At 36.7% G+C, this 12,168-nt stretch overlaps 3 protein-coding genes across 3 annotated transcripts; 2 read left to right on the top strand and 1 right to left on the bottom strand.

Moving 5' to 3' along the window:
* Window positions 1-489: 489 nt before the first annotated feature.
* LOC106178473 (uncharacterized) lies at window positions 490-6,939 on the top strand. Its single transcript, XM_013561664.2, has 12 exons — window positions 490-716; window positions 1,861-2,008; window positions 2,461-2,636; window positions 2,854-2,961; window positions 3,569-3,662; window positions 3,888-3,937; window positions 4,215-4,296; window positions 4,573-4,655; window positions 4,898-5,092; window positions 5,409-5,504; window positions 5,658-5,915; window positions 6,181-6,939. The coding sequence occupies exons 1-12, from the start codon at window positions 696-698 to the stop codon at window positions 6,316-6,318; spliced, it is 1,449 nt and encodes a 482-aa protein (XP_013417118.2). The 5' UTR covers window positions 490-695; the 3' UTR covers window positions 6,319-6,939.
* Window positions 6,940-7,141: 202 nt separating this feature from the next.
* On the top strand, window positions 7,142-10,809 carry LOC106178474 (acid sphingomyelinase-like phosphodiesterase 3b). Its single transcript, XM_013561665.2, has 6 exons — window positions 7,142-7,348; window positions 7,961-8,159; window positions 8,522-8,766; window positions 8,940-9,106; window positions 9,346-9,526; window positions 9,730-10,809. Exons 1-6 carry the CDS (start codon window positions 7,282-7,284, stop codon window positions 10,251-10,253), a joined length of 1,383 nt encoding a protein of 460 aa, XP_013417119.2. The 5' UTR covers window positions 7,142-7,281; the 3' UTR covers window positions 10,254-10,809.
* Window positions 10,331-11,474, bottom strand: LOC106178490 (histone H1). Its single transcript, XM_087003849.1, has one exon. The coding sequence runs from the start codon at window positions 11,432-11,434 to the stop codon at window positions 10,880-10,882; it is 555 nt and encodes a 184-aa protein (XP_086859975.1). The 5' UTR covers window positions 11,435-11,474; the 3' UTR covers window positions 10,331-10,879.
* Between the last annotated feature and the right edge of the window lie 694 nt (window positions 11,475-12,168).

The following is a 12,168-nucleotide window of genomic DNA, read 5'->3' as shown; positions in this document are numbered from 1 at the left end:
TTAATAATTTTATAACCTTAAGAAAAACTTTCATGTTAGAATGAAAACTTAGTATAATATATCATTAAGTAATCTGTTATTCACCTGAAGCTGTCTCCTCGCAGGTATTTGTGAAAACAACAGAAATCAGAAGCAAATCTTTTAATTCGCTATTTATAAATAAACAAAACGGTAATACAGGCGCAGGGAATCGTGAAATCTATTTGTGTTGTGATACAAATTCCTCCTGCCCTAACCTGGGTGGGAACTAATATGAAGTGTCATGATATTAAGAAAATGCTATAATGTTCCCATAATTTTGCCCAAAAGAATAGTTAGTAAAGATTAAAAGAAAATTATTCATATGAAGAGTATTTCTTTTGTAATTTTTCATCAATTTCATTGATGAATATGTGAAAGGAATTTTGTCGGTGGTCTGGACTGTAGTGAATGACGTCACAGGCGATTTCACCTGGCGATATGCATAAAAAGGTCGTCTGCATCGCCACTAATCCTGAAAAGAAATACCTGTGAATGGATTTACAGGGAAAACAATATCTTTCTGAAACGAAAAGTTGTTACATTTCATATGGGAACGAGGGGTCAGAAAACAACCATTGCCAAACATTCATGATCATATTTGACAATCCACATGGGCATAAAACACACCGAAATGATTCTTCAATGTAGGTGATCAAAGTTGAAGAAATCTTGAAATGGACGGACCTGCGCGTGGGGTAAGTTTATTCATTTTGTTTCATTTATAGACAGTTTGAACACGTAAATAACAGGTTGCTACGCTGATTATGACGACCAGTTGGACCTCAGGCTAGCATGATTAAGCTATGTAGTTGCCACTAAGAATTTTTTTGTTAGCCTAATGAAAAAATTGGTTTGAAAATTTAGAAAATGCTTTTGAAATTAGTTATGCCAATGAAACAAAATAACTTAGTATAATATTTCCGTTAGAAAGAAAAAACCTAAATGCTTTTGTTCCAAGTAACATAAGACTTGTTTTACTTCAGTCAGGTCGTAGGGTAAGTGTTTTGAAGGCATGTATATGAAAATAATCCCTGTTGCCCAGGAATAATGAATATGGAATGGGCTTAGTCCCAAGTGACCTACAAGAGGGTAATATAAAGCTGATACCACTGATAAAAATAAAATAATGTTTATCATAAAGTCCATAACATGTAGGCGTTTTGAGTACAAGACGTTTTACAATCCGAGTTGTCTACTACGTGTAAATTACAATCTGAATAACTAAAATGAAATTAACCTCATATTGTTCAAAGCAGATTTTAAGCAGCGCTTGACACTGACGATTCATGACGGCTTAATTATAACCTGCAGAAACCATAACATACAAACGTTCCCCAGGAATTATTTTCACATGAAAGAGTTTTGTCTCGTATATCGCTCACTGCAGGAAGCCGGTGCACATCGCAGAATATTCAAGCGATCGTAACAAAAAAAGCTACAGGAAAAATGAGTATCAAACCGGCTGTAGATTCTTGAGGCTGCTGTGAATCAATGTCCGTCCATAGGTGTATTGTTACGCTTGACAAGGTCAATCTTCATAGTAACATCTACGGTTTTTATTAGTGTTTTTTCCCCTTCTCTCTTTATTAGTGTTTTTCAGTAAAGTTAAAAACAGGTTGTATCAGCAATGTAACCCCGCTTCAAGTTTACTTGAAAAAGCTGTTATTTTTATATTCGTAGGCCTACTTAGATCAGTAGCTGGATCCTTTTGCATTCATCGTGACTTCACATTGCCTTGAAAACGACCATGCAAAAATACAAAAAAAAGCAAAATAAGTCTTTGAAACGAGCATGCCTGTGACGAAAGTAATTGGAATTTTTTATTCTTTTTTCTGCCAGGCGAGTAAGACTCCAGCGGATAGTTTTGTAGGACGGAAGGGTTCGAGTAGAACGTATTTGAGCCGGAAGGAGTCCGGCTTGAAGAGGGTGAAATCTACCGTAGATGATTTAGAAGATTGTGACTTGGACACAGAATTAGATTTAGCAGGTATGGTATTGATGTTTGTTGTTAATAAAAGTAAATTTAACATTCATTGAAGCGAATTCGTTCACAATTTCAGAAAGATAAACGAAATTATTATCTACATGTACGTAGGCTTAGGCTTCGTTCACATGCAATGTCTATTTTCTATTTTCTATTTTCGGTATGTCTTATGATCACGGTCTGTGCACTGAATATCCCGCCGCGTAATTACTGGCAGCGCGAGCCAGTTACTTATAGTAACTTATAGTAACTGGCTCGCGCTGCCAGTAATTACGCCGCGGGATATTCAGTGCACAGACCGTGATCATAAGACATACCGAAAATAGAAAATAGAAAATAGAAAATAGACATTGCATGTGAACGAAGCCTTAGTCTTTAGCGTCTAACCTGACCAAAAACACTGGTCAAAGACAATAACATACTGTATAATCCTCATTTCTTTCTTTATTTTAAAGAGAGAAAGCGCACCTATGATTCCACCGGACAAGTAGCATATGAAAATGCATGTATCAAATTTAAGATCCCCCAGGCCAACACATTTCACAGAAAACTGGAACACGCCAAGGAAGTGGACATGAAGTATTATGGGATAGGACCCAAGGGTGCTCTGGCGTTAGCAATCCCCCTAGTGGTACGACTCTGAGTACTTTGATAGAGTGTAAATCGTTTTGGTATTATGCCGAATTTTCAGAAGTGTACCTTTTATAATTTATCAAAAAAAAAAAAAAAAAAAAAAGTTTATTAGTAATTGGGAACAGAAAGATCACTGAATATGCTTGATAACCCTATCTTAATAATACTGTTTTTTTTAAAGCTCTGTCTAAATATATTTAACTCATTGGTTTCAGATTAATACCAAAGTAACTAAACTGAATCTCCGTGGAAATTCTCTTGGTGTTGAAGGAGTGGACAATATATGTAGAATGATGGAAGAAAACTCCATTATCACCGATCTCGTAAGTATGACGAAATTTAAGTACCACGTTAATGTTGATCATTTCCGTCATCTTATACCGTGTTTTCGCGCCAAATCTAATTTTCCTCCCTAGAAAAATTCCATTAGATTCAATGTTTTTTTCAATTGGATTCCAATCGGATAACTCAATTTTTTGATTATTTTATTCCGCCATGTTTTTTTTTACTTCTCAGAAGAAAATATCGACATATACTAGTTACTTTTATTTGAGGGAATTTAATCGTTTTCAAGGTCTACATTAGAAAAAATAAGTATTTTTTAAGATATTTATTCATGAAATTACGACATTTTCAAACACTTGCAGTCACAGTATATACCTCTAACAGTACTGAGTAAATAGGAAAACATTTAAACAATAATCAGCATCAGTGATTGATATTAAATACAATGATGAATATGTAAAATTTATATCTGCGCATCTTAAACATTTGTTAAAGCTATATACAGTTACGAATTATACGTGTTAATTGTTTCTTACTTTCCAAGCATATATAACAGAAACATTTTTGACATTTTCAGAGATTTCATCCTTATCTTTATCGTATGTTTTACGCACATTTACTGAAATTTCTTTATGACCTTTCCAGGACCTATCAGAAAATGACGTAAGCGGTCGCGCCACTAAAATCATCGCACAAATGTTGGTTGTTAACCAAACAATTCAAAGATTGACTCTCGAAGGTAAGGGTTTCTCTGTTGTAGTGAGTGTGGTACTCATAATAATAGCTGTACGAGGTTGAATTAACGTACGCATTTTACTTGCTCTAACATACAAAATGCGTACAGGCGTGTCTGCGTACTTAATGCGTACCTGGACGGAGAAAACTTTGTCTCAGATTACTTTGTATAATTACCTTTAATGAAGGAGTTAAATCTTTTATTCACATGTTAATCTTTGAATTTCAGAAAACGGTTTAACAGACCAAGACGCAAAGGTGCTAGTTGGACCCGTGGAGGTACGTGCCTAAATACTGCTTGAAATAAAAATTGTTTTTTTTTATTGACAAACTTAATAAATGTGCCCCTCTATTAATCTTTTTTGCTGCATATATGTACGTTTTTTTTTCCTGTATTAATTATTAGTTTTGATTCAGTTTATTAATTTCATTCTTTTTCACTTTCCACAACAACAGCTTATGGAAGTCTCTTAAAATTAAACTGTTGCAAATGGAAATGTACTTCCAACTTTTCAAATACCTACGGGCTATTTCCATTTTATTTTTCTTATTCCAGGACCATTCATCTCTTATTTACCTAAACCTCAGTCACAATAACTTTGGAATACAATCCGGTATCTTATTTCAGAAAATGATAGGTGAGCTATGAATGTATTGTATAAATCACTATCCTATGGCTATTTTCGATAACCGTAACGAGCTAATCACGTTTAATCAACTATCAAAAATAGTACCTCTGATATCAAAAACTGGGATCAAGAAGTGCATTGTGATCATTAATAATGAAGTAATCCTGCCAAACAGACGGTCACTGTGAAGTTATTCAAGACGGATTTTAACACTTCGATTGGGTGTTAACAAAGTAAACATAGCACACTCGTTTATTCTTTTCTATTCTTATGTTTATTATTCAGAAAACGGAATGCTGGAAGAGCTTGACTTGAGCTGGAATCAAATACGCGGTGACGGTGCTCTGGCCATATGTAGGGGAGTCAAGGTAAAATAATTTCATGATTTTAAAAGCCAGTTTCTGTAAAACATAAATGTTAATAACTATAATTTAAAGAAGCAGTTTTGATGTCTCAACACATGTAAAACTGAATTTTTTGGTTTTACGACGTTTTGAGACGTACACGTATTACGTTTAATAGCAAAAAAATGATAATAGATAAAAAACATAAATAAATAAATAGAATAAAAAATAAAAATACAGAAATATAAATGTAAATATTTTTCCAGGAAAACAATTCTCTGAAGATTCTTAACATGTCATGGAATGGTCTCGCCGAGGAAGGGGCCATCAGCATGGGGCAGGCGCTTCAGGCCAGCCGCACCATGACTGAGCTAGATATCAGCTCCAACAGAATTAACGATCATGGGTTTCTTATTCTCATCAAATCCCTCCGGGACAACGACACACTCAAGACTCTTAAAGTAAGTGGCATTACGAATACAGCACAGTATTGAGTCCACCTCTACTTTTGTTCTGAAATTTAAAGCGTGTTCTTATATTAACGCGACATGGAGAAACCAAACGCATTTCTTTCCCATGTCACAACATGGGTTGGTAGCATTTATTATTGGAAGTGTTTTGTAGTGAAAATTGTTTAAATAGAGTGGGCTTTTATTTTCAAACCACGAAAGTGTTGTTTTTAAATTGCAATAATATATTGGTGGGCGAGCGTAAATTTTTTCTTAGAAGATCAAGAATTGAGAATATTTTAGTAATTCTTCGTTTAATCATTTTCAGGTTGGACAAAATCCTATTACGGAGGATGCAGTGCTGGCTGGCCTAGAGGTGCTGAAGGAGATCGACTCTCTGAAACTAGAGGTGCTGGAACTCATTGTAAGTCGCTGGGGTAATACTACAATGTATGACACGCTCGCGCTCACGCGCACAAATACACATGCACACACGCAGAGAGAGAGAGAGAGAGAGCGTTTTCACATAAGCCATAGACTAACTTACACAGCTAAATAATGACTGATATATTTTTAGGAAAACATATACACAAGCAGAGTAGACGAAAAGATAGAAGAAGTGCATGAAAAACACGAGAACTTCACTTGTAACCATGGTTACGCACATTCTTATGGAAAACGAAAGCTTAAGGCGTTTGATGTCGTAGAAGAAGCCATGACATTCCTGAAGAACTACATCGCAGAGCACAACATGAATTTAGTGGAGCTTTTTGCCAGTTTTGATCAAGACGGGAGCATGAGCGTTACGTATGATGAATTCAAGGAAGGGTTGAAGGTGAGTGTTCATAGTTCCAAAGTAGGCATAAGGCTAATTTTCATGAAATAAAGTAAACTTGAAATGGAAATAACTATAAGCTTTTTTTTATTGTGATCATTTGTTTACAACAACAGCTAAGATCAGATTAGATTTTCATGTTATATTTTCGTATTAGTATGCCGAGTTTAACACAGCTCATGCTCAGCTTAATCTTGATTGTCATTTGTGAGTGTGAAGGTGGTTTGGAAAATGATTTATTACATTTAATTAATCTGGATTTTAGATGGCACGAATTCCTATGACAGCTCTGCAAGTGGAATACCTTATTCAGGGTCTTGACGCGGATGGCGACGGCGAAATTGACTTCGGTGAACTTGTTGTTGGCGCGGAAGAACACGACAAAGCTACCAAAGGCAATTAAAAGAGGGCGCTCCTGGAGTATTCCATGTGTCATGAAGCCATGTGTTTACATTAAAAAGCTTTTGCGTGAAAATTAAAGCAGCGTTGTTGCTATGATAAGCCTATTACTTGCATTTAGTGTCATAAAAATATCTACAGTTGCTGCTTTCCAATGTTGAAACACCATTGTAAATAAGGGTGAAATTAAAATGAGCTTGATACTGTGAGCCTATGGATAAAACGGACTGCATACTGTCTCATGGTTGTACTGCACACTATTTTCTTGAGGATATGTATGAACTTCTTTATACATGTAAATGACCGAAGTCTAGCAAAAAATCAAAATTAATTTAATTTAGTAGCTGTATAAGCTAACTGTATTTTCTAACATGCATGTTTTCTTTCAGATTTTTAACCAGATTTTTAAACATGTATAACATTTAATTTATCTCGATGGGAAAAACCCATATGACGATAGTAAAAGGATTGTGTGGGTGTTACGCAAAACACTTAGATGACTGAGGTGCTAAGATAAGCGTGATGGAGGGGGGGGGGGAGAGGCTTAAAATCTTATGTGCTTTTCTTACTAATTGTGATGTAGCATTTTTGAAGTCGTTTTAATGAAATAAAACATCGAACCGAGTACATGTATGTTGGAGTCATTATTTGTATTATTTTTATAAAAAAAATAATGAATATTTTATATTTAGACGCACAATCAAAATAAAGAAAAGTCGGATACCTCAAATTTAAAATACAACAGTACACATTGCTCATGACGTTGAAGTGCATGCTCATATGTGTGACCATGCAGGTAACACTAGGTGCTACTGCCTCGAGACTTGATTGTGTTAGGTGCGCTACTGTTTGCTCAAGATGTCAATAGGGGATTTTGGTGAAATCTAGGAAGTACGATGATTCAGGAATAGGACCATATCATAAGACTCAAAGTTCCGTCTCAAGAACAGTGTGATTTTTCTTCATTATGTATTTACTATTCAGTTGTATTATATTGTTCCTTGGCGTACCCAGTGTAGGCTCCCAAAACACAGGTAAGGCAAGTTGGTGTGTATACCCAATACGCAGGTAAATCTAGTCTAAGGCTAACCTTACATGATGAGCTATAATAAAGAGTTCATGGTGGATTTCAAAATTTGATTAGATCTGCATTTGGACATTATAGCCTTACTCTAAAGTGGACGGTATAAGACAGATGGAAGATGTATTTGTAGAACAATCAGGCCTTCTGGAAAAAAAAAAGGTTAAAGCAATAATAACTCTTCGTTTTGACCAAAAAATGAATTTTCCTGGAGTAAACAACAATTTTCCCATACTTACCAATGGTTAATGAATCCATTTTTACATTCAAAGTTAGTCCCTGGTTTTTTTCTAAAAAGTTTGGTTTTTTGTTAAAATCTCTTAAGAGATTTTCACAGAGTATAGCCATCAATGGAGGTCACGTGGTCTAAAGACAAGTTCAAATATCAGAATAAAAGCTATAACTGCTGTTTAAGTGGTAAAACAGAATATATTATATTTCTATGAGTTATTCACAAGGTTTTTATTGTGAAATATAGATCTCACACGAAGAGTTATTATCCCTTTAAGTCCCCGGTAGGCCTAATGCTAAATTTCTAACATTTCAATGGGGATCTCTCTTACAGGAAGTTTCTGGCACGTAACCGACTTTCACTATGATCCAAGTTACACGTCCAGTCGCAACTCGTGCCACACAGAGGCTAAACAGCGTCCGCTTGGTCAGTATGGCGACTATCTGTGCGACTCCCCGTATGCTCTCATTAACAGTTCCATGTACGCCATGAGGGACATAGAAGATAACCCGGACTTTATTATCTGGACTGGGTGAGTCAAACAGGTTGACAGTGAGTAAATACACGCCCATCATACCACTGTGTAAAATGGGTCACCTGCATTAGGCTTTACATGTACCCATTCTTATTTTCTACTACCTGCAAATAAAACGTAGAGAAACGAGAAGTAATAATGTGTTGAGTCCATAATATGTTACTATGATTTTCTCATTGAAGGCGTTTCCACGTCGATCTGATCTACACAATAAGCATTTACTTATTTGTACTTACAAATATCACACATAAAAATTACTCTTATAGCGTTTCGAAATACTGGTAGTAACACATAGATCAATGTATAAAGATGAATAAAAAAGAATTATCAATTTAATAAGTCTTATCTGGTACTTTTAGAGACGACACACCTCATACCTCTAACGATAACCTTGATGAAAGTAAAGTCCTGAGCATGATCCTGAACCTGACGCACCTGTTAATGGAGGTATTTCCCAACACCCCTGTCTATGCCGCCCTGGGTAACCATGACTACCACCCCAAGCACCTGATGCCGCCGCATTCTAACCCTATCTACAATGCCGTGGCTGACAGCTGGAAGGCGTGGTTTAGAAACGACGTGGCCGAGCAGACTTTCAGAAATGGTGAGCCGGGCTGGAGTAGTTGGTGATGGGCAAACAATTTAAACGTCGATGTTAACATTGAATACTAAAATAGACAGAGTGACATCTGAACTGTCTTTTACCTCTGTCAGGTAGGAATATATGTCTAATTATCGCACCTCGCTGATATTAATCTCTTTGTCGTTTCATTTCAGGTGGGTTTTATACCCTGCCCATGGCTCGGAACGGCAGCCGCGTTGTTGTTCTCAATACTGTGTATTATTACACCAATGACAAGTTGACAGCTAATGACAGTGACCCAGCCGGACAATTAGCCTGGCTAGATGAAGTTTTGACGAACGCAACTCTTGCCAAAGAAAAGGTCGGTTTAGTTTAACTATGGGTTCAATTTCCAAGATAATTATGAAAAAACATTTATACAAATGTTATATTTTTTAACATTTATTAAATGCAATCTTATGAATTAATTAAATAATTTTAACACGTACACGTTACTTTAAAACCCGTTACTGCTAGGCGAATAAAAAACTAAGGTTAAAGATATGTGGATCTCAGTGTCATATACAGGTGATTCTAAACAATTTTTTTTTCATTTTATAGGTTCACATTGTAGCGCATGTACCACCTGGTCACTTCGAGAGACACAGAACAAAATACTGGTTTTATCCGCAATTTAACAAAAAGTTTCAAGATCTCATCGTCAAGTTTTCGAGTTTCATAGCAGGGATGTACTTTGCTCATGAGCATACGGACAACTTTCGCTTGTTTTATAATCAGCAAGGTATAGTATTTTTTCTAACCATGACCAAGTTAGATTGATTTATCAGTTTCTTTCGTTTCAAAATGTACGGTCTCGCTGTTACTTTATAGTACAATTTTAATTGCTTAAAAGCGCATAGTTGCATGCATTGATAAAAAGCACACACAGTTTAGGGTGTCAAATGCATATTAAAAAATAAGTAACGTAAAATATTTTATCCATAGATAATCCGGTCGCAGCGATGTTTATTGCACCAGCTGTCACGCCCTGGCAAACAACATTACCCAACATGATTGGATCTGCGGCTAACAATCCGGGGATTAGGCTGTTCAAGTACAACCGTGACACCTCCCTGCCTACAGACATCTGGCAGCATTACCTGAACCTAACCCAAACAAACATGACAAACACTGCAAACTGGCAACTGGAATACAAAGCCAGTGAGATGTACGGCATCAGGGACCTCTCTCCGCAAAGCTTGAATCAACTGGTGTTGAAATTTAAACGGCAAAATAGCGAGGAGTTCAGAAAATATTACCAGTACAATACAGCTAGTATACAACCCGGGGAAACTTGTGGTGGATTGTGCAAGAAAGTGCACATCTGTTCCATCACAAAAATTGATTATGATGATTTCGAGAAGTGCGTGATTGGTGCTGTGTCCGCAGCGACCACTGTATGCGATTGGATGCTCACATTTGTCTTGTTGGGCATTAATGCCGTAATAGCATCAATTGCAGCCAATTAAGAAAAGCAGTGTTTAAAAGAACTAAACTACACTTGTTTCCTCATAATGATCTGATAGTCTGATGATGATCTCAATCGTATGCCTATAAGAACAATTTTTTTCTCAAGAACATTTTCACTGCAGGATACAACATGACATCTTAAAAATGTTCTGAATGAGGTTCTATAATAAGTCCTTGTTTCTCATGTCATAATGGTGATTTTAAGACCTACACAAAGTTAAGAAACTTAATTTACAAGTCCAATTTTATAGTAGTTTGTCATTTGAAATCACAATAGCTAAACTTGGAAAATTGTAATTCATTCAGCTCTAACAGACGTTATCAAATTTAGGGGTGCTGTAGGATCGAATTACTTCTAGTTTAATAGTGGCTTCATCCCTCAGTTCTCTAGTTAATTCATCTTAATTTGTTTTGACTTCTCATATAAATCGCTTTAATGTATTGCTTTATACTTCTTCCTGTGTACACGTAATATCGCCGTTATGTTACTCAATTAAAACATACTCGATGCTTCACTATAAATAAAAAGGAAAAACAAATACAAACGAGAACAAATGGTATTGCTTTTCTTGAGTTTTGGTTGGCCCTGAAAAGGGCCTTTGGTATGAAGAAATACTATCTTCCTTCACTTCTTAGCCGGCTTCTTGGCTGCTTTCTTTGGAGTCTTCTTCGCTGCTTTAGCCTTGGCGGCGGGCTTCTTTGCTGTTTTCTTGGGTGTCGTGGTTTTCTTGGTAGCTTTAGGTTTGGCAGCTTTCTTGGGGGACTTCGTGGCCTTCTTAGGTTTAGTAGCCTTTTTGGTAGCTGCCGGTTTCTTAGCCTTCTTTGGTGTGGCCTTGGGCTTCTTGGGTTTCACCGCTTTTGGTTTCTTAACCTTGGGTTTAGCGGCAGGCTTCTTAGCAGCTGCACCTAGTTTGAACGAACCAGATGCACCGGTCCCCTTGGTTTGCACCAACGTACCAGCGAGCACGGCACTCTTCAGGTATCGCTTCATAAACGGGGCCAGCTTCACGGTATCCACCTTGTAGGTAGCGGCTACGTATTTCTTAATAGCAACAAGGGAAGACCCTCCTCGTTCCTTCAGATCACGAATGGCAGCGTTGACCATCTCTGCTACAGGAGGGTGAGCGGCTGGGGCCTTGGGCTTCTTGGTCTTGGTCGTCTTTGCAGCTGGAGCTTCCATCGTAGTTGAGTTCGCTGAGGTAGTCACAGACAATTCGGAGACTTCTACAGTTGAATGAGATGTCCGAAGGATGCTGCCCATCTTAAAGCCTGGCGCGGACCTCTTAGAACACACCGCCATAGATGTATCCCGCCTCCGCTTAAAGCTTAACGCTGTGTTTGTTGACAATATTTAATTTGATAATTTTTATATTTCTGGTTTGAATTTTTCAAAGAATTTGATATTTTTCGAAAGCTAGATAATATGTGTTTGCAGTAGTACAGAAATTTACTAAGTTCAAAGAGAGAAAAGAGAGAAAAAACTACGCTGAATGAAAGTAACCAAGAATGAGCGAGCAATTTTCTCATTTCAAATGCATTTTATATCCTTTCAGATAATTAAAAAAGAGGTTATATGTATATGTCTTAGTAGCTAAATATTGCAATTTGTTATTTTGAGAAATTGAAATAGTAGGTACGACTTGTAAATATTTTATTTTTAATATTTTCGGACACCTCACAAACACATCAAAGGGACCTCGTCCATGCATCCTCCTGTGGGGAAGTCGTTACTCATGGATACCTTTAAGGTGTTAAATTAATGATATCGCGGACGTATACAGTGTATATCAGTCTTTGAAGAAAGAAAAAGTGTGGAAATGTACAAGCATAGATATAAAAGACATTTTGATATGTCATGATAGTTTATCCATGATGACTTATCATGTACTGCAGTAGTGCCCGCAAGAAAACGCA

This window comes from Lingula anatina, chromosome 1, assembly GCF_051362555.1.
Source record: "Lingula anatina isolate TDL-2025a chromosome 1, LinAna3.0, whole genome shotgun sequence".
In the NCBI taxonomy this organism is placed as follows: Eukaryota; Metazoa; Brachiopoda; class Lingulata; order Lingulida; family Lingulidae; genus Lingula; species Lingula anatina.
The sequence above is the reverse complement of the archived record's forward strand: the minus strand, read 5'-3'. Positions and strand labels throughout refer to the sequence as shown.